Source organism: Nipponia nippon, unplaced genomic scaffold (genome assembly GCF_047370975.1).
Source record: "Nipponia nippon isolate SJK-2023a ecotype South Korea unplaced genomic scaffold, ASM4737097v1 scaffold_8, whole genome shotgun sequence".
Lineage (NCBI taxonomy): Eukaryota > Metazoa > Chordata > Aves > Pelecaniformes > Threskiornithidae > Nipponia > Nipponia nippon.
In genome coordinates, this window is record NW_028262402.1 from 36034393 (window position 1) to 36058073 (window position 23681).

General features: G+C 37.6%; 1 protein-coding gene across 4 annotated transcripts in view; it reads right to left on the reverse strand.

Moving 5' to 3' along the window:
• The window catches only part of APBA1 (amyloid beta precursor protein binding family A member 1), a 103986-nt gene that overhangs the window by 14597 nt on the left and 65708 nt on the right, over positions 1-23681 (reverse strand). For 3 of the 4 annotated variants that reach the window (XM_087742321.1, XM_087742323.1, XM_087742322.1), the window contains exons 3-7: positions 13590-13691; positions 10058-10097; positions 6844-6989; positions 1568-1600; positions 374-460 (exon numbers count right to left, since the gene is read on the reverse strand). In XM_087742321.1, coding sequence (XP_087598447.1) covers positions 374-460; positions 1568-1600; positions 6844-6989; positions 10058-10097; positions 13590-13691 — 408 coding nt within the window. The remainder of the gene's footprint in view (positions 1-373; positions 461-1567; positions 1601-6843; positions 6990-10057; positions 10098-13589; positions 13692-23681) is intronic. The other variant, XM_087742324.1, reaches the window with a different exon arrangement.

The window sequence follows — 23681 nt, forward strand, 5'->3', positions numbered from 1 at the left end:
AAAAGCACATAAAAACCTCAGTATCAGAACCTGAATATGCTGGGTATGTATGTGCAAAGGACTATGAACTTCAAATTTTCACAACCAAACATCCTGGGCTATTCTGGGCACAATCAATACTTGACACATCATGGCTCGTAAGAAGTGAGCTGACTGCAATTAGCTTACCCACAAATTCTAATCATTTTTACAGTCAGACACACCAGAGTAATTGCAAGTATGACACAGTTCTTGACCATGGATTTCTTACTAGGAAATCCTGGAGTGAAATACAAGAGCCAGCAGTTTTTGAAGGACAAATTTTGGCAGGTAGGTGGAAGTCTATTTTAGTAGCCCACTACCACAATACTGACAAAGGCGTCTTTGTCTATACCTGTGTGTCTGCATTCAGTACTTTTATTCTCTGTGTAGAAATGAAGAGGTCCACTTCAGTCATGGGTTGAGATTCACCTTCTGGAGCCTGCAAATAAATGTATTAGAGTCAAACAAACACATTAGGCAACATACTTACTAATGATGTTAGCTCACGAACAGGGGCGCACTAAGACACAGTCACCAGAACAGCAATGCAAGGTAGAGTATTAGACTGCAGCAGCTAAAGATAAACACAAAGATATGGAAACTATATATATATACATGTGAAAGTGAATTGGATATTATTTGAAACATAGTTAACCCCATAAAAGCTTCCCTGATATTTTTCCTGATTCAGTAAAATTATACCTGACTGCAGCATGAACTATAAGAAGATTTCATTAAAATCAAAATGATTGTTCCATTTTCTCCACACTATGGATCCCACTTTAAAGAAGGTTTTTCACACAAGCCATAGAAAGGCCTAACAGTGTATCTTGCCTGAGGAATTTCTGTATAGGCTAACAGTGACTGCCAAGACCAATGGAAAAACCTGTACCACAGGTGGGTACAGTTTAAGCAATTCATAATGCAGTTCTGGTAAGAAGACCTTCACAGTCAGACAACATACTATTCAAGCACTAACACACTTTAGAAGTCATAGTTTGTTAACAGAAAGCAAACACTTGTAATTTTTTAAAAAATTAGATTTGTTAAAAGATACTTAAAAACTCCATAAACGAAACTTATTACTGAGTCAATCTCAGCATATTACTGCGTGTATATACATAATTTTTTTTTCTTTTTTGCATCCAGCAATTTGACACGTCTGTGAATCAAACAAAGCACTCTTATAGAAAGATAAAATTAAAAAAAAGACTTAATTTTAATCTATCATTTTACAGAGTTAAAACCTTTGCCATGTCAGTCCTGTTTCTTTAGTACGCATTTTGCGTACTGCCTGTAACCATTTAATAAATCCAATCTTTACTCTACTTCTAACATGAAATGGCTAATGATAAGCAACGAAAAATGGCCAATCAGGCAACTGATTTCTGAGAAATGTCAACTTGTATGGTGGCTCAGAAATAAATCTTAAAAAAAACTTGCTGGATGCAGAAAATAAAAGCACAAAATAAAAAGAAAGGCAAAAAACCCTCCCAGAAAACAAAAGAACAGGCATAACATCAAGCTGATGGAGTTTGTACTGCACCTTCTTCCTGCTTTTGGCTAATTTCTGGGCCATCTGCTTAGCATGGAACAAACAGAGACAGGAGAATAGTTAGAAAAGAACTTACAGAGACTCCAAGTCAAGCAGGAATCTGCATGCTAATGCCAGGGCTCACAGACTACTACCTGTTCTAAATCAGTCCCTGCTTAGATTAATTTCCTCCTTTTCCTTTTGGCTTAAAAAAAAAAAAATCAAAAATTTCATGTTTAGCACAATTACTCTAAAAAATGAAAAGAAACTGCACCAAAAGAGTCAGGAAGAACACAAAAGGATTTTTTTTTTTTTTCATTTAAAATGTTACTTGCAACAAACAAGGGGTTTTTTTGGTGGGTTTTTTTCTTGGGGGTTTTGTAAAGGAAAAAAAAAAATGGAGTTTTCCCTCATTTACAGCAGTGTAAACCATGAGATTACTTCTTTTGAAGCAAAAAGGTGAGAGAAGAATCTTAACCATTATCATTCCAGCTTTTCCAGATCTAAAGATTTTAGATTCAGGTTTTCTAATGCTCTCAAACTTAAACAGTCTTCAAAAAATAACCTCCCTAAAACCACACTACTTTTTCCTAGAAAAACAAAATGACAGAAGGTAACTTTCACCTCCATTTTCTCCTCCTTCTGTGCAAATATACGCATACCGATGTTAGCATTGCATATCTGGACAACAGGTTTCCCTGTGACACCTGCACAAAGATATGCCCATACTACCACATTTTTTCTAGAAGGCAGTGGAGCACGTACTTCAGTTGTACAAACACCTGAACACAGGTCTCTTGTCACTAAGTAGTTTAATTGATTTACATCCAGAGATATATCAATCCATTGCAACAAACTGATTCCTTATGTGCCACTACTGTGGCAACAGTAACACCACAAACAAGCATCATTCTTACAGTCTTGCCATCGTTCATTCAAACCAAGGTGAACTGAACTTACAGACCTGCTCACTGAAGAAATGCAACACTCACCAGGCTGGCAGATATCCTTTTACTTTGAACAGTAACAGCCTCTTATCTAATTAAATTAATAGGTGTTCTTGTGGTGGGAAGGAGGCTTACTATTACAGGCTTCCCAGAGATTCATGGCTAGCTACTTTTATGAAGAACAAACAGGAGGCCTGAATCACAAGACACATCAAATGTTTTATACTGACGGTCACAACTTAAATCTGTCAGGTTTCATCTTAACAAATCCCAAAGCAGCTACTGAAACTTTAGACTGTGCTGCTTATTTACAAATATAAACATTCTCATACCAGCTTTTAGTCACTTTTTTCAAACTAAAATATTTGATAGCATAGTGATTGCAAACTATTGCAAAAGCAATTAGAACTGCCTTATGCTGCTCTTAATTACATTAATATTAATTGACATTGGTACTCAGAAATAATATATTTATCTTCAATAACAGCTGCCTGCTATACACTAGGCAAGAGTGAGACACTCATGAGATAGAGCATTTAAACTGCTTTCCAAAATCAAACTGCCCTTCAGACAATTCCCCCCCCTCCCCAAACCCTACAGAGTGATGGACCTCACAAAAGAAGAAAAGCACAGGCCAAAAAGAAGAAAAAGGGGGAAAAATCATTGAGCTAGAGGTTTACAATGCAGAATCAAAGGTTAATCAAAATACACTATCATTCAATTTATTGAAAATTCTGCTCTGGTCTTAGTGGTATTGCAATTTTTTGAAGAATAACTTTCAAATATTTCATAAAACTAAGGTAATGATATGGAACAACCAATTTCAATAAGTGATTTAACACTGCACAGAAATGTCATAAAAGAAGTTATGGTCCATGAAAAAAACCAAATTAGGATAATTCTATGCAAGACACTTTATCAGACAAATCTTCTTTTTCACTACGTAATTTTGCTAATTTAGATCAAAAGATTCTTTCTATATTCTTAAAAAAACCAGAAAATACCTAATCTAAACAAAATATTATTTTTTTTTAATTTACAGAGTCCAGGCTTTTCATTTAAGGTAAATGAAATGTAACTATAAATCCAGTAGGAATTTCCAAAATTATAAATTGTTAAATACCAGCAAGCTTCCACTTTTGCCTCAGGGATGTCTTAAACATACCCAACTCATTTAACCTCTACAAAAAATGTACTGCAACTCAGTGAACACCGAGATGACACTGAGTAAACAAAATGTGAAGAATATTAAACTATTTCCACATATGGGTTCTATCTTAAATTACATTCAGTAATTAAATCAGTTGTTATCTAAAAATGTTCAAACCTGCCACACAGCTCATATCTGCTGATGAAAAATAAAAATGAAGGTTAATTGTTAGTTCACATACGAAACATAACAGCACAGATCAGCTGTGAATTGTAACCATGACCATCATCTCTTTTACTGTTATTAAGTATTATGGATCCACTCCAAGTAAAATGTGAAAAGGTATTTCTTTCTATGGTATCTGAACAAATGAGACTACAGTCTGAAAATGGTGAAATACCTTTTCTATTACTAAAAGTACCTCCCAGTGGAAATATGAAATAACTGTGTCTGACAAATGCCTTCAAAGCAGTGTATCTGTTTTAACTTAGCTGGACTTCACAGAGATGAACACCCAAGCAAGAAAACTCCCAACTCATGTACTTTTAACTGAAGAGATACTTGTTTAAAGAAGCAGCATGGAAAATTGTTTTCAAAATCTGTTCATATTCTAAACGAATGAATATGTGGTCTGAAGGCTCTGCTAAATGGAAGCATTAAAGCGATTATTAAATTCAAAAGGAACACACTCATATGGAAGGTATGTGTACACAGTGGGCCTTAAACAAAACTCTTTCCCCCTTTTTAATGCTCTTAACTTCCAAGTCTGAAGATTTTGAAAAGCTCATTCTTAATTCATAACCTCTGTTTTCTTTAACTAGAGAGAAATGTTTCACATGCAACACCTAACATACTCTAAACAAACATGAGTAGGGCACAAGTATCATAGTCGTTGTGCGAGCAATATTTTACACATTTGGGCTAAAGGCCATCTTATGCAGTGAGGAATCTAGCAGCAGGCACTCCATCTGTCATAATGAATTTCTCACTAAAAAAGTTTAGCTTTAATGGCAATCAGCAAGAAAATCCACCAAAACCAACCCTAATAAACCAAAGGTGCAGGGAGGTATACTTACACTACCTGAGCTTTGCCTAGAAGCAGAAAAGCAGTAACTGTCAAAGAAGTGTACAATGGTATTGTGCGCCATGCAGTAAGCCAACAGTTTTCTAAAATACACTTACGGTTTCAGAAAATTACGCACACGAGCTAGGGTTTTACCAGGTCAACAATGCAACTACTTGGGCCTCCACCCTGGGACAAATTTACTACAACCAAGAATACGCATGCCTGCTGATTTATATGGATGTATAAATTATGGGGTTTATGAGTGAAATTGCCTAAACAGATTTCTTCTGTTTTGAGGTTTAGCAGTGCTGAGGCATAACAGAATCCTCAGGAAGAACTTTATTTTGTTAAGGAATTTCTAAGAAATACATTTAGTATCAGAGAAAGATTCTACACTCTTATACCTCATAGATCCGCTTTGAATCAATTCTGTTCCAGTTTTCTGTAACATATCCCTTCAGTCTTCGTCTATTGTGTACTCCCGCAGAAGCTCTACCTCATAGGTGCGAATTTCCTGCCCAGCCACAGGCTCAAGTTCAGCTCCTGATAGCAGTTGCCTAAGACAGCTGATGCTAATCCTTCCTTTCAACTCCCAGTGATGCATCCCTCCTCGATCCAGCCTCAGCGAAGCCCTTATTTCTCTCCCTTCTCTATCTTACCTTTAGTTTCCTGTGCATTCAAATCAGATAACTTTTCTACCATGCAGCCAAGCATCAGGAAAGAACACACGGGGACTACTAAACAGACAGGCACAGCCTTACTTGCACCCAGAGCAGGAAAGAAGCAGACTCTGTAAGGGAAAGTCTCCACTGTGGCTTTGGGAAGAACCCACCAAGACCTGCTGGGGTTGAGAAAGCTGAGTGAAAAATCTTTTTAAAAAATGTCACTGAATCCAGTCTCCAATGAACACAGACAAATCACTCTTTTTCAAAAGGCTCATAGCTGCTTAAGTTTGTAGAAACTTCTACAGAGATGGCAGAAGATGACTTATCTGTAACAGGCAGGCTACGTCCCTGCCTCCTCCAAAATGCTAGAGTGTTAGTGATTCTCAGAGACAAGGTTACAAGAACTGATGTATTTGAACATCAGCAAAATTACAACTTCTGGAAGTGTCTCAATGCTTCTCGTTGGAGCTTCCCTGTGAAAGTTTCATACACAGACTGAACTGAACACCTGGCACGGAAAACATTGGAAGGAATAATAACAGTAGGAAGCATCAGGTGACCTTAATAGACAGCGCTATCGGCCTTGCTGATAACGTGCTGTCTCTCTTCCTCTCTCTCTTATACAATTGCACACAGAGTCTGAGTTGGAATTCAAAATAAACTGTACAAAAGAAGAACACACAAATATTAAACTAAGGAAAACTTTCAGATGAGATTGTGTTGGTTAGCTGAATTAGCAGAAGATGAAGTTGTGTGCCTACCACCCAGTCATGTATGGGTAGCAGGAATATTGCAGCATACTCTACAACCCTGCAATATTTCATCCATACACCTTAATTTCAGCTGACAATGTCATCATCGTAGCTTATAACAAAGCAGCATACCCATTGCTTGTTGCGGCCTGTACAGAAATCGGTGGGCATTTCTGTTTTCCAAATATTCAAAGCAAACATACCAGATTCCAGGATAAATTAATTTTTTCCATACATCTCTGTACCATCACAGGCTTTTTTTTTTCTTTTTAAATCAGCTCATAGCTGTTATGTGGTAAACAAACTAGTATCCACAGTAGGGTCAAAAATAACTTGAAATATTACCACAGTACCAGTTCCATCAAGTGCCAAGCCAGCTGCAGTACTTAGTAGTTATACCCTAAACCTGTTTTCCCTCAACACCTAGGTAATATATAACTTAGAACCATACTCACTTCAGATTCTGGCTTAGAGTACACAGCACAAGTATTACTATAGGGAATTAAAATGATCTGGTAACTTTTCCTTATCAGTCTTGTTCCAAAAGCAGCATTAAACACGTGATTTATTTTGCAGAAAGAAAGATGAGTCACTTAACCCTTCTGAAACCACAGATAAGCCCACATGAAAAAACTACCGCATGCATAAGAAGTTCATATCCACAACCTTAAGGCACCCATATGAGAAGCAGCAGGAATTACTCCTCACCTTGATCCTGCTGACAGCCTCCTGAGCTTGCATCATTCTCACATTCTTGGAGGGGGTTTTATCAGAAAGGAGTTGAGTCGAGCCAAGGTAATTGGCAGCAAAAATTATTCCATCGATTAAGTCTTCAGGATCGCAAGGTCCAGGAACTGTAACACAGGAAAGCAATCACTGAAGGAAATCATACTGAACCACAGCAAAACAGCAGCACTCTGACAACGTGAGCCTGCACCTGATGGCTGCAAATCCTCCTCTGAAATACTTCAGTTTAGCATGGTGATATGGCGCCCAGTACTTTCAAACGTACAAAACACCAAGCAAATGCTCTCAACATCTCTCCAGCAAAAGTTGTAATTGTTAATCCAGCCTGTCGCTCACGATAGCTCGTTCTTTTGTGAGCAGGGATCACCCTGGAGCAAAATAATCTCTGTGAGTTTTCGCTGTTTGAAAGGGACAGACACAGTTACTCAGCTCGCCCCTCACCCACCAAAACCGGCCTCGCGGTTCCAAGACCAACAGCCACAAGCAGGCAGAGGAAGGGCGCCATTTCATCGCAGCCGTCAGCTGCTGCTCACTCCCGTGTAGCTGCAGTTAGCGCAACAGGCGGAGGAACTCCCCGGGAATGCTTTACAGGTACAACACGGCTCCCCTTACCAAGAAGACTGACTGCCCAATTAAGCAACGTACTTTTATGCCACAGACCTTTAAAAATCATTCTTAGTCTCAACGAGGCTATTGAGGTAAAGTATGGAGTTAAATAAAAACGTTGTTAAATACACAGAGCGCGGGCTCTCCTGATGGCAAAACAACTGTCTCGGTCCCACAGATTCTTCATGATCTGACTCCCATCAACTTCTGCGGAAAGTTAGAGGGTGGTGAAGCGTTTAGTGCCTCACGATGCAAATACTTACACAGCATTTATGATGTGTAAGTGTTTTGGTGTTTGGCGACTATATCTAGAAATTATATACATAAAAATGTTCTATTTTAACACCTTGCTACGTGTTAAAATTGTCATGATCCAAAAGGGAGGCTGGTTAACCTAAGAAGCTTCTTGCTTTCTTACAAGTAAGGAAAAGCAACTGACGTTCAAGACAAATGAAAATGCAAATCATCTTAAAGAATGCTAATGGTAAAAATGTCTATATTTTATCACCAAAAAAATAAACTGTTTTCAGGTTTGCCTTTTTTTCCTCTAAGAAGAAAGTGAAAACCCTACAATATCAGAATGGAGTTTTTATTAGTTCAAGGGGTATCTTGAGATATAGGGTCATGGGGCTTAACGTTTCACATTACTCAGAATGCCAATCTTGTTCTAATTATAACAGAAGAAATTAACAACCACTCAGAATGAGCATGGGTAACTTTGGCCCCAAAGAAATGTAAGTCATTATTAAGATTAAAATAACAGAAGGAAGAGCTGGAGATAAGTATCACACTGAAACTATACACACAGACAGAAGTAGATGTATAAACCTTAAGAGCAAGCTTGTCTCCTTTACGGCTTCTTTAAATATGAAAATTTATGACTAGTAATTTTTAGATGCTCATCTCCAGTGTGCAGAATTTGTTCAGATACTATGTATTTGGAACACTCTCAAAATGAATGAGTCACTTTGAATACATGACCCAAAGAAACGGAATTTTTTCCTTAGTGAAATTTATGTATCTGGAAATACTACATATTTGCACACTCTTCCAGTCCTAAAACTATATGGCATTTTAAGTGTTGCTATTTGTTACTCTACATGTCAAGGCCTTTTCACCACTTCCACCACTACACTAGAAAGGGTACAAAACCCTTTATAGTACAATTTCTGATTAAAACACAAAAACCATAAATATAGACTGACAAAGGTGTAGGTAAGACTCACGGAAGGAAGCACAGTAAAACCAAAAAAGGTGTGTGCTCTGTTTTTATCAGAGGTGAACACACGGAAAGCACTGTTTTTTATAAGACCTCCTCCATTTATTACCTCTGACAATGAAATTATTATCTGAATGAAAGTGTAGCATAGCTGGTAGCAAGTTTTTCTTGGCCTGCTAGTGCATAAAAATGGAAAATTTGTTTTTCTAAGGAATTTTGCACTGGACCAAGATCTAAGAAAAGTTTAGTTTGCAATTTTTTTTTTTTTAAGGAGGGGAGGATTATTTAAAATAGCCCTTGACAGACAGGGCTACCACTAAGAGATGAATTTCAATTCTAAGAAAGATCCTTCATTGCTTTAAAATTCCAAAGCTCTCTTAGTTTCAAAACAATATATGAAATTTACATTATTTGACATTCTGGCCACAGACTCCACAATATGTAGCTCATACACTGAAGATGAAACCAATGATCAATTTGTAGTCTAAAGAGACTGATCACATAATTGTTTAAACACAACACACTGTAAAGCAATCCAAGGAGTTCCAAGACAGTCCAAATGATGTATCACATGAACTGTATTTCTGGCATTTCATCAAGCATAGGGAACAACTGCTACCAGAGGCAAAAAAAAAACAAAACAAATGAAACTTTGAATTTTCTGCTTCTGTCATGCTCTCAGAATGAAATAACTGGGTTTTACAGCATTCAGTCTTCCTGTGTACACAGGATGCAGACTCTTACAAAAGGTAACAGCAGTTCATGTAGCAGGTAACTTGCTTTTTCACATTGTTCTGAATAAACTCAGCACTACTACAAGCACAACCTTAACTCTAAGACAGGAAGCACTATTTAATTAGAGCACAAGTAGCTGTACAGCAGTGCAGATTTCCTCTGGCAGGCCTGCCAATTAATCCAATTAATTCAATTCTGCTAATTAATCCAACTGAGATTGGATTGAGCCTGCCAATTGGAATCAGTGCTGGAGAGAGCACTACACTCTTCTTGCCTAATGTATTTTCCTTGTCCACACACATTCACATGTGTTGTGTAAATATCATAAAAAATTAGTAGTGCTTTAAGTGATACTGATAAAGAAACGGAAGAACTGAGACAGAAACTATGAATGAAACTCACAAAAAAAATAAAAGCTCCATGTTTCTGAACTTCTGAAAGAGCATAGTAGGATTTAGCTTAGGTTCCAGATAGGACACAATTTAATCTAGATAGTATACCCAACCATAGCAGCTTTTCTATTCAGCAAATAAAAATAAAATTGTATACATTATAAATACTGGATTTTTTTTTTTTTATGTGAAAAAACATTTAGAAACTGTAAAACAATCTTACCTTCAACATAGGTTGGAAATGAAGCCAAGCTTTTTCTGGACTGTAATCAAGACAAAAAAGGATTTCAAACAGAACAGAGCATGCACAAATATGCATTAAAAATTTCTCCACGCCAAAAAAAAAAAAAGTAAAACAGCCATAGTTATTAGCAAAGGAAGATCATCATTTATTATGATTTATTATTATATGTAGTATTTTCAAACTCTAAGCACCTACTAGAGTTAAATTCATTGTATTCCATTTCTGTCATTATCTATCAGGCAAGACGCTAGGCTCAGTTTTCAGTCACTTGTTGGTGTTCAATAGTATACCAGTCAGTATACCAGGTAGACAGTCAACCGTCTACCAATAAGTGCTCTACTTCTACTAATCAAGAAGTATGCAGGAAAATACATCATATCTCAAAGACACTGCATCTTCCAACTACAAATAAATACATGCAGGAATATATAAAATTACACTATATTGTTATTATTCGTGACTGAATCTGTCAGCCCAGTCAGTTATTCATTAACAAAATTCTGTTATTGATTATCCAAATTCCATTATTCATTAGGACTGTTCTTAGATGCTCTTACATTAATACAGCCTATAAAAAGCTTTCTAAATTTTAACAGGTTAGGTAGCAACCTGTATTCTGTGGGATAACTGAATTCACTAACACTTCACCAACTATCTTTACACTGTAGCACGAAACCACACCTGGTAGCTTCAGTTTCATAAAAGGTGAACAAATAAAAAAAATCCTGACTTGCATACGTAAATACACAGTCTCAAGTAAGACTTTAATTCCAACTGCACTTTTATGTGAAAGACTCTGTGGCTAACACTTGAAACACCTGAAAGCTACAACTTTCAGTGAGTAGGACTCACCATTTTGTTATAATCCATAACATAAAAGACATATGAAAATTTATCAAAGAAAATTCTGTGTGGCAATACATAGATGGTAATAGATATATTGAAATATCCGCTGTTGCAGATAAGAATTTTGGATAGTCCAAAGATTACAAAACTTTACTGAATCTACAACTGATCATATTAGCAGTAACTCTTCCAATGGCTGCTTAATATAGTTTTATTAAAAGAAAATCTATATATGATCACAATAATGCATAATATCTTAGATAACTTCCAGTCTATTTCCAGACAATATCCATTGAAATATATGCCAAATTAGTTTCCTTTATGATGGGCAACTTACTAGGTTCTGTGTATTAGTGGAAAAAACAGGTAAACTAGGAAGGTCACAGTTACGTGACAGGTCGAGTGACTAACCCCAGGGACTGTTTTCCACTGTGACAAATAGAAAATGGATGCAACAAGTAATATTTTTCAACCAATGATGGTCGTCTTGCTATAAAATAAAACAACTTGTGAAATAAAAACAAAGGGTGCGTGACACAAACACCAGAGCCTGCGCAGCAGCCTTGAAGTACTTGCTGTTCCTTATGAAAATGACTATGCTGTAATGCCAAACCAAGAAAGCTCTCCATCAGAAATTGTACTAACATAAATAAAGATGTCAATAAACAACGATCTCCTGCTGCCAAAGCGTTTAAGCTGCTGTGAGGACACCGACATGCCTTTTCAGATCTGTGGCTCTTTCATCTCTTCAGATGAATGTTTTTACTGGACCACCTACCCATAGAGACTTCAACAATTGCTTGTAATTGCAGCTGGTGTAGCGCTAAGAGGGTGATTCGACCACTGGACTTTGACAGGCCTAGAGGACAAATCCCTTACACACCAGAGACAGCTCATGCATATAAATGCCCTTTCTATAGTACTTTTATTTATTTTATTTATTTTAAACAGAGTGAACAAAGTCTGTAATTACAGGCTTGGCAACTATTCAGCAATCTGACTAGCTGATGTAACTTCTTTTCAGGACACAGTGGTGTAAACTGTCATCATATATGCTTTAACTGCAAAAACTAACACAAAATTAAGTTTTTTTGTTCATTACCCAGGTTGAAAGACATTCTACGAAAACCACAGGAATAGTAAAGTAACAGGTAAAGTTACCAATAGGAGGAAAACTACACCTTTTAATTTTACATAGCCATAAATAATGAAACATCAAGGTCATTAATGTTTCATTACTCTTGTTAATCTTGTTGCCACCTAGTATTATAAAATCTATATTTTAAAAAAACTTTTTACTAGGACCTAAAAGTCATTCCCCAAAATTATGAGGCTGTTTTGTCACTGTTCTTGCATTGGAAGTACTAAAGCAGGCATTATTGCTCATCTGAGGGAAACAAACAGCCTGACACATCCTACAGTGAAACCTGGTTTATCACCTCTGACACTACGTACAAGCACATGCTAAAAACTGAAATAAGTAGCGTCTTCTTTGTTTTCTTACTTAGGGTAAGTTTATCGGTATCTGAAAACTGGTAAAAGTTAGGATATATATGAAGTCACAAAATCTGTACTGAAGAAAGCTAAAGGCTTTAACAAACTAACAATATAGCAGATGAAAATTTAATGGCACAAACTATTGTTGAAGGCTTTAGCACATGAAAAATTAGTTGCTTAAGTCCTTTGAAACCTTTCATTACTTTCTAAATGCAAATACAGACTAGTGCAAATACAGACTAGCACAAATACATACATGTTAGAAGCTTTTTTATTCCTTGATAATAACAAAAGAAAAAGAGAAAGAATGGATTACTAATTAGTGTTTCAATTTTAATCAGTATTTCTAGTTATAGTAGAACACTTTTTTTCATTGTGGAAAATAACTCATTCATTGCTATCAGTAACAATATGGCATCTTGTTAGACTACAGTTTCTAGATTTTTTTTAAGTTTAAAAGACAAAAAGCAAATAAACCAAATATTTGCAGATTTTTCTGTTTATAGACCCAGCCATTCTATACTAATCCAAATACTTTTCATGCCAAATTATTTTCTTTTCACACTGCAACAAGTTCTACTCACTCATTTTGTGTTGGTGGAACTACTGCAGTGTAAAAAGCTGCCAGGTGAGGGGAGAAACAAAAAAAAAAGTAAGTAAGTATTTAGCTTTATTTTGAGGAGCATGGAGTTAGGAACTGAATTCTGGCTGTGAATCACTGGCAGGTCAGTTTCTACAATGACAAAATATTAAGCAGCATAAATTACTACCTATTTAATTTTTTTTAAGCAAGCTTTTTCACCTGACTGAGAAACATTCTTTTCTTTGCGGGAAGACATTCTGCATGGAAAAAAGAAAAGGGCTTCTTCCTTTTGCCTCTAATACAGAGATGATGTTGGCTGTTTGGTAAATCAATACCTCCCAGCCTGTTAAATAAATTTAGTGGCAGCTGAACACAGAGTCAGAAATGCCATGATAAACAGTCTTAAGTAGGTTAGAAATTCAGTCAGACAGCCAGGCAAGCGTAAGGGAAAGGAGCTACAAATCAGCTTTTCAAGTCTGTTGCAATTTCAGGAGAAGGGATTGCACAGGTACAAGGGTGCAAGGAAAATAAAAAGGCATAAGCAGCATGAACAAAACTGTGGCTTTTAAAAAGATTTCACTCTACCTCTTTATTAGTGGAGGCCTCCGCTGTACTGCAGACATCCTGGTGATGTTGCCTACTTGACGATTCAGCACCCCGAGGTGAAGAGGAATCTGGAGATGGAGACTAGACATGGCAAGAAAATTAAATAATAATCTAAGTGACCGATGTAGAAACTGTTCTTTCGTATTTTCCTTTAACTTGGAAGTGCAAATAAGAGATGAGAGGGGGAAAAAAAAAGAAAAAAACAACACAAACACTTTTAAAAGGTTGTTACCCTTGCTTTTTATCATAATGATCACATATCAGTATCTCAGTGGACTTATTCTAAACAGCTAAATCTTTTTAAAAACACCTGTGGTTATTTGTCAGTAATGTATGAAATGAAGCAGTTGGAAAACAAAAAGCTGTACTCAGTGGCAAGCAGCGTTCAGCCAAAAAGTGTGTCGTAAAACTATTTTTGCAAGGTGAATGGAGGATTGTCTGATACTGGTATTAGGCCAACTGCTTACACTTACTGTCAGCATTCAACTAAGCTGCAGTTACAGGACTTTCAGTTGCACAAGTACATGCCTATTGCACGTAGGCTAATGACTGTGAGCTTACTGAAGGCTGCTTACTGAAGGCAATGCAGACTGTTGTCTTAAGCTCTGACATTCTAGGAAAGAAAAGATAAAATCACTAAGAAGTAAGCTGTGATGGGACACAGGTGAATTGACCATGACCAGAACAGAGGGATTCAGCTAAAGATTACTTACTTGTCAAATTGGGGAGAGTGAAGAAAAGACTGCAATTTCCCCATAAGCACACATGCTCTCAGGTATAATTAACATGAAGTGCTAAACTAATCTAATCTGAGCAGAGGTAGGCTGCAGTGGTTGTCCATAAATGTTATTCTGTCATCTTTGAAAACAACTTTTATAAATTGCAGAGAGTAATACTAACGTATTCAAGGACTTATGGATATATTCAAGGACTACTCAATATAAGTGTAATCAAGGACTATGATTCCTCATCCTAGATACAGCGCAAACTTGGACAATATTTCACAGTTCATGCTATGATCTTAGTATTATACATGCTCTCTAGATCAGATTTCCTCATTTTTCTCCCTGCGCCGTAAACAATTCAGTGGAGAAACTGTCTTTCCAATCATGTCCTAGTCGTTCATGATCATCAAGAATGTCATAGCACAAAAACAAAGGAACAGCATACAAAAGCAGTGTCATGGAATATTGAGATCTATGTGATCCATCAGCATGTATCTTGGTAAAGGGAAAGAATGCTTTGGGAAAGGACATTCTAATCGTAGGCAATTCCTAATGAATGGTGGTGACACTAAAAAGCTGTAGTGAGGTATCTGAAGTCCAGACCAGGGGGACTGGTATGGGAGTATGACAGAGGAACACGGAGTCTGGAATTAATGAAGGTGACCAAAACGAAAGAGAGCACAAAGCTTCAACCCAGCAGGCATTTTTAAAGGCAGATCTTAAGGAGATATCTGCAAAACATGTCAGTGCACATGCCAAAATGTGAATTCTCAAAAGAAGGTTTAGCATTTAGCTATGCAAGCTGGGTGTTTAGACCTTCAGGTCTGGCATTCTACACTCTCCTTTGACATAGGGAGCTTGGCCCTAGCTTTGCCAGCTCATCAGTTCATCACTGATGGCAAAAAGGTCAAATACTACCCTTCTCGTTTCATAAACAATTACATGATGTGGCTTTTCTCTAAGCCAATGAGTCATACCAGAAAAGGGATACACTTCCAGTGCTCTGAGCTGGCAGCAGCTCCAATCTAGGAGTGCCCTCCTGCTATGCCTCCACTCCAGCTGAAACACTGAGTTCCACAGTAGTGTGGGGGGAAAAAAAAATCTAAGTTAAACCAGTTGGTTGCTGACATCAAGAAGTTTTGCACCATTTAAAATGTATTAACAGCTACTCCAGTAGCACTACAAATACCTTTACTCAGCTGTTTTCATCTACAAAGTATCAGAATTAAGCAACCATCAACATAATCACACGGCTTTCCATGTGCTCTGCTTGAATGTCTGCTCACATTTTTCTAGGGGAAAAAACCAAAACAAAACCAAAACCCACCAAACCCAACTATCAAACATCCTATAAAGTTTGCTACATGACATGACATGAGAGCTGTCCCCAAAAATATTTGTACAAAAAATTTCAGTCTTTGAAGAATAAACACTCAGTTCTCTTCTGCATCAAAATGCATTTTTAGAAGTACCATATACAATGCACAAGGAAAGAACGCAGTCACAGCAATAACAAGAAATATTTTGATACATCATAGTGGATAGACAACTTCTATAGCTGCTCAAAACACTGCAACTGAAGTCTAAAATAAATGCTTCGTTGTCTCTTAACAAAACAAGTTTTAGAAGCCTAACAAAAATGCTGTCAGAACAAACACAGTAAGTTCATGTGAAGCACGCTGTTACTACGTAGAGAGTTCCATCAATGGAATTACAAAGTGTTTTCTTAAGTGCAGACAAAAAAGTACTAGTTACCCCAGTTTTCCTCTTGAAAATCTACTTACATTTTTCTTACGATACTCAATCTGGTACATCCAAAAATTCTCCATCTCAATTTCGGCGTTGTTTGACTCTGACTGACATGCAACCCACTCCGCCTGAGAAACCTTCCTTGCTATTGTGCAGAGGGGTTTAGTAACAGAACTTGTAACAGGAGAGGATTGTGTTGCATCCTGTTGCATCTAACCTTTCCAGGCCAACCCAGCTGGCTACTGAATAGCTCGTGAAGACAAACATAACTGACACATCTTCAGACACAACCACCTGCTCTTGTTTTATAACAGCAGTGGTGTTGTACCTGCTTTTAGCAGCAGCTTATCTGAAAAGAGTATAACCTAGTGGGTCACAGCATCACATACAAGGCTGGGACAGAGGGTATGAAATCAACAAATACTTCAGCAACACAAGATGCACTTAAACAAAAGGCCATTACTTATATGACACTTAATGTCCCCCTACAGGCTTCTTGGCAGAGGAATAGCAAATATAATCTTGTACATTAGTTCAGAGGAGACAACTGGATAAAGCAAGGCTTTTAAATTTATTTGATTTCAGTCATAAAAAGTCTTCTCAGAGGTACGCATACACATTAGACAAAGGTCAAAGCACTGTGAAACATTCAGGTCCAACATGCAAGTATAGTCAGATGCATAATTTCACAAGCACTGCCCAGTACAGCACAACTATGGCAGTAAATCTCTTACGTTTTAGCACAACTACATTGTGGCTGAATATCTACTGTGATTTGAACAGTTCAAATTCTACTCAACAAAATGTAGACTGAGACCATCAACATATGTTTACAGCTTTTAGACGGCATAAAGTACCCATAAAGGATACAGCTGAAAGCTAAATTTCCTTACAGTATAACTAAACATCATTATTGGTTGTCTTTGTTTAAACTTGCTTTAACTATAGTGTTAAAAATGGAGGGTTTGAAAAAATAAAACCAACTCAGAACTATTGTACACATATATGCATACTGTGGCACAATCTATGTAATTTAATTTATAGCTATGACATAAGGATGAGACTTAAGTTTGTACTGTAGTGTGGTGTAATGGTAATCATGGTGTAACTGCCTCTGCACATACCCAGTGAGCTTACTCATCAGGTTACTGGGTGGTCCAGGACCTGGCCCCTGCCAGTTTGTGTACAGATGATATGACCAGTTGACTTGAGACCAGGCAACTGACTGAACTGCTCACTTCTGAACAAAGCGTTTGACCAATTGCTATAGGACTTATCCACACAGGAATTTCAGGCAGCCTCAGAGATTCCCCCAGCAGGCTCCTCCTGTGCATATGGCAAGTGAGAGGCACAACTGATCACTTCAGGGTGCTAACTACCATCCTGGGCAGGGACTCTGGCTGACCCAACAGCTCCCCCACGCAGTTTCTGCTGCAAAAATGACCAAGGATGAGTAAGATACGTGCCCGTAGTCAACAGAAACTATTTCTGTAGATGCAGACAAGGTCACGTATGACAGTCTTATGTACACAGTTAACATAGGAGGTGTTTTGTATGTAGCTTAAGGTAAACTACAGCAATGAATCTTCCATGCTAGAGTGGTCATGTAGGATCACAGACCAGCTGTATGTAAGACCTGAGAACAAATGCAGTTTGGGGAGTCTTAGTTTGGGGAATCTCCCCTGATCCAGCCGACCATGCCCTGCAAGGACAGAGCCTCCTGCCACTTGCCACCATCTGGACAATGACTGACCATTCCACTTGAGAGATCTCACTGTCCACACGTTACTGTATGCAAAAACTCCAAATAAACTAGCTTTTTTAAAACAAACACACTGTCCTTGAGTGTCTGCACAACACTACTGAGTTGTAATTCTTCAGTAAAATTCATTGAAGTTACCAAAAGACAGATTTTGACTTAAGCAGTAACTGTGTACCTCTGTCAAAGTCTTTGAAGAAAGACCCCACCTGTTACTGTTATATTACTAAATCTCAGATATAAAATAAAAATATACCTAACAATACACAGAAGTTTTGATGACACAGAAAAGTCCAAGTGAGCAAACAATAAATGTAACTGAGCTTCTTTGGGCAAGATGCCCTTTATTTTGCCCATTTCAAAGAGTCTCTTGGCCATATGGGTCAGTAGCAGTAACCATGCAGTACCACAGTGACACTTTGTGAGCTGGTAACTTCTCTTTGAATGAAATCTTAGGCTGTACAGACACTGACTGCCCGTCAGATCACACACAGAGGCTATGCAGGTAGGGTCTGTCCAGCTGCATGCAAGCTGGAGGGAAGGCTGCCAGCGCAGCAGGGCTCCTGGAAGCTGGTTCAGTGCTGGCTGTTTCTCTCTCTCGAGTACAGACTTCCTTAGCTGTACTTTCACTTGAACTTGTAGTTCGAATGCAGCTTCATGTGTCAGTCTGAAAAAATTGGTATGGATCCCTCCTGTGTTTTCAAAAGACCTTAACAAGTGCTGTTCTAGTTTTCAACAGCACAGAAAAATCACTTGAAATTGCTTTCATCTTTCAATAATTAAAAAACATACTAAACCAAAAAGAAATATTCAAGGGGTTATGTATCCAGTGCCCACTGTAATTTAAAAGCCTGTCACTCATCTGGAGAATGTTTGTCTTCAAGCAGACTAATTGATAAATTTAAGCTTTTTTCTGTGTGACTGATGAATCAGCATAAAGCTTTCTGCCCTGGATATTAAAATGCTTTTTGTTTACTTTTTTTCTAAATGATTTTTGGTTTGGGGCTTTTGGGGCATTTTTTTTCTGTATAATTTTAAGACTGTGGTCTCACATAGATGATGGAAAGATGACCTGTGTTCTGTGTGCTCAATCAACAGTTTTAAAAGGTCTGCTCAGAAAAAGAAAACAATATCCTACCAATATAAACTCATCTTTTATTTAATTTCTTTTCTTTCTCTTTTTTTTCCTCCTTTGTTCACCTATTACTGAAACCTGATTAATTATTTAAAACAGACTTCTCTATTGCCTTGTTAATAATACATTACTCCTGCTGTGGAAAAAGTGAGGCAAATTCATCTCCATGAAAACCCTTCACTTCTGGAGTTATCAGAATTGAAAAAATCCTGCAACTGGGAACTCAAAGGTTTAAATAAAATATACGTAACCAAAAAGAACACAGAAGAAAAACAATGCAGCTCAGTTCTGTTCTACCTGAAAGGCTTGTCTTCAGCTCTGAATTTGTACTTCACAAATCCAAACCACCCATGTACATGGTTTTACTTTATATTAGCGTTTATTCTAACACTGCACCACCTCAAGTGACTGCAGAGGAACAGAGACTGTGAACACTGATGAGAGGCCTTTGCAAAACTGAAATATTGGTACGCTGCAACAAACCATGCCCTGCAGGTCAGCAAAACTTGGCTTTCAGATCTATAACCCCATGGATATCTGAATGGACCTCAGAAAAAGGTCATGGTATGTAGCCTCTGAAATGGCAAATTTCTCCCTCCAAACCACTGTTTTCTCCTGATTATGGCAGAAGTGAAGCAGGCAGCCTGCTTCTCTTCTCTGGACATGAGAGGACAGAAATTCTCTTTAAATCCCAGCCAAAAAAAAAATCTACTTGAGCTTTCCTGCCTTTCAGTGCTTTTCTCAGCAGGTCTCTGTACTTTCACAGCTAAGCAAGACACTGTTCTCAAAGCTCTGTGACACATTAAAGATGCTTTTTTAGACCTTCCATACTGTTTATACACCAGAATTTTTAATTGTATTCTGAGGTATTTACTACACAAAGCAATTCCCTTTTCCACTTGAACATGTGTTCATCCTTAAGTCCAGATCATGCACTGCAGATGCCTTCTATTTAGACCGTTAAACACCACTGTTTCTGTGCTTGGCTAGGCAGATTCACAGCAGGTTTCTGGTGGAGAATGTGACAGAGAAGAATGATGGGCAAGACCTACCTAAATGGGATATGGGCCTTCCCTTCCAGTGGGATAACTGTGTGCGTCTAGAAGAACACGCCTTCCTAAAAGGTATCCCCCTCCACCACTCTCTGACACATGCATACCATAAGCTCCATGCTGGTCTCCAGCTATGAACATTGTTCGGTATGATGTGAACAGATTCTCTCCCATTTCACACTCGGAAAACACAACCTAACTGCAGTTCCACAGTCTTTTCAATCATGGGTGTCAGTTTCCTGATGTCATATTTCTTGCAGTTGTGCAGCTCTAACTGCTATTGTATTTGAAAAAGATCCTCACAAGGCCATATCCACGTGATGGTCTGCTTTGGTTTAAAAAGTTTTCTGATAAACAGATTTTGGGAATATAAGTCAATTGTTCATATCTCATATGTGTGGCAAATTAAAAAAAAAAAAAACCTTACTGCATTTATTCAAAGGACAATGAGAGAATTTTTCAGCTTTTATCAAATACACAAGCACAATACCTTCCCCACAAACTACATGTCCAGACCGTCTCCTATTCAAGTGAAAGCATGCATCACTGAACCAGGGTGCACAAGGCATACAACAGCAAATACCCTCCATCGTTAAATATCAAGCAGGTACTTCAGTACACTATTTATTTATTCACAGAAGTCTGCTACCTGCCTCCTACATCACAGCCTACCAGAGTTTTTTACAATAGAACTGTCCATGGGCTGTGAGCAATTTTCTTTCTTTGTATACCTACCAAACATTTCTTGAGAATACATGGAGAAATACATAGGAATGACTGAAATTCCTAGCAGATTAAACTGTGTATAAACCAGGGGTACAGTGATCTGTAGCTTTCTTACCATCACAGTCATTGCATGTCTTTCCTAACAGTCCCAAACTATACCCAGCTGCAGGCTAGCTGAACACTTCTGGATTGTTAGCTTCTCAAAATAGTCGCTGGACACTTCCAAGTGGTATTCTACCAAACATTCTGCTGTGAATGTATCATCCAAATACTCAGCACTGGGGAGTAAATTCACTTTCTTGTGAAAAAAGGCAAAAGAAGTTGCCGTATTTAATGAGTCTCCGCTGCAATTCATTATTCTGACTTCCTGGCTTCATCGCTCTCTCGTGGAGAACGTTTAGCTGAATAAAAAGTGACTGCTGTTTGGATCTAAAGAGGTCTTACCAGTTTTAGTATCACATGATTAACAACACAAAATGACTACAAATATTTTCAAGTAAATTCTGTCTTTAAAAGCAAAACGGTTTTGTTAAAAAACAATGCGGGGACAATTTTCAAAGCGGACCTGCAAAATAACTGAAGGTAATAAAAGCACCCAATTTGCATCACTTATCTGCAGCTCCTTGATACTTCTGCGGGAAGAAAAGGGTGTTTGCCTGAAAGTATAATACTACTTATGTAATTCCTTCTTATTTCAAGGCCAATGTTGCAGATCAGACCGAATAACATCTCTGGCATATACTGGTTACACTGAAAAGCTCCTGTCTGAGATCCTATTTCTTTCTCAAGGGAGACAGAAGAAAAATCTACATTTAGATGAATGGGCTTCAACTATATTTTTATTACAATTGATCACTCATGGTCACTTAGTCAACACAACATAATTTTGCCCAATTTACTGCTAAGCAATTCTAGGAATGCTTTGTTAAAGAAAGCAGACCGTTCAGACTGTTCATGAGTTGGCATCTGAATTAAAGAATCCAGTAAAGCAAATACATACTTCAGTGAAAAACAAAATTCCTGCCCAGTCCCAAGTACCTTCCTCTACAACATGTATTCCCCTCCATCTGCTACAGATCTTCTAAACTATTTGCTTAATTTACTTCCTCTTTCTGAAAACACAGACTGTCTGCACATCTACAACCATCATTTATCTTTGCACTGAGCTATACTAACTGTCATTATACATCACTGTTTTGATTACAGCCAGCACTGAAAATCTCAGTCAGGTTCTTATCTGACAGGCTATGAAAAATATCGAATGAGAAATTAACTTTTGGAGCAAAATGGAAACCCCTATGTACTTAAATACCTAATGTAAATACAGCCCAACAGAAACACCGCTTTTGTTTACTATATGAACATACCAGGCTGAGTCCTACCAGCACACCTTAGAGAAGTTAAATTCTGCAAGGTGCAGCAAGATTTTGGAGAGCAGCTGGAGCACCTTCAAGAAGGACTCAGTGCTCTCAGGATCCTCAGCCTGGTGTCACTGAGACCATGATGGTACCGGGTGTTACAACCTGACAATCAGGGAGCAATGGGAAGTTCTTTGATCCTCCTAGATAAAGACAGCACTTACAAACACAGACAATATGGTGAACAAAATGTACAGCAAAAGAGTAATGCGATCTATTTGAAAAAGGGGAGAGAACTGTTTACAGCTTTTGGAAATTTTTGAAGAAGTTAAGTTAAAAATAATTGTTCTCCCATCTAGAATAATTTGGGAAGATTGCTTTAGCCCTCCATGTGACTGCTAATCAACTCTGTAACGGACATAGTTTTTAAAATATTTGTAGAAGTAATTTTTGCAATATAGATTTAAAAAAAAAGTTTCAATGAAACTATGAAGAAACAAAAAACCAACCCAAACATACTAATCATTGTGTGTTTCCAACAGTTTTCAAGGAAATATAAAATCTGGAAGTTACATGTCTCTATCAGCTTGTGTGTCTTTTCAGCAACTCAAACACCATGCTCCAAAAGTCTCTTCCCATTTGTAGAACACTAGCCTTCATCGTTTTGAAGGCAGATAAAAAAATCAGAAGCCTGTCATAGATCTACATGGCATGGGATCTTTTTTCACCATCTGAATTCCCTTTGCAGAGGCTGAGGTTTTTTGGATAGTTCTCATGCATTCCTAGAACATTACAATAATTCAGTTTAAAACACCAAACAACACACAAAAAGTTCTATTTTCAGTGTTCTTCCAAAAAAACAAAGGTCACAAAAAACATTCCACAGCAATAAAGAGGATGGAGCAGATGTTTGCAGTGCAGTTATCCTTCAAATAATAGCATGTGTCCCTATGACAGGCATTTTTTGGCCAGTAAATTTAGCCTACCAGCTCTTTTCATATCAGGCATAAAGTTAATGCAGTTAACAGTTGTTTATGAGTTTATTTTATTAGAAATTGAGAAAACCCATAAAACTTCACGTAAAGATTATCATACAGGCAGCTGGAACCACAAACTGGGAACTGATTCTGATCCAAGTTAAGCCTCATGCCTGAAGTACAGAGTTTAAGAAATGCTGATGCTGTAAATCTGAATGATGGCCTTCAGTACTCAGGTTGCTGGAGAGTGAATACACTTTACAGTAATAATGTAATATACTGAGGTTCATAATATATTTCTAGAGCCTGCAAGTGGACAAAAAACCTGCAGCTTTTCTGGAATACGAATCTGATCTATGATACCATCATGAGAATATTAATAGATTTCTGATGGAACTGTTAGGACTGTTATGTGACAGAAAATGAAACTTAGAAACCTAGAATTAACAGAAATGCACAAGGATAGATAATAGAAGACAAAGTGTTGGGTAGCTATTCTAAAATATCCCCATGGTAGTAAAAAATGTAACAGCATTTTCTTCAGAAAAAAACAAGTAAAGAGCTTCATGTGACAAATTCTTGTATAGTAC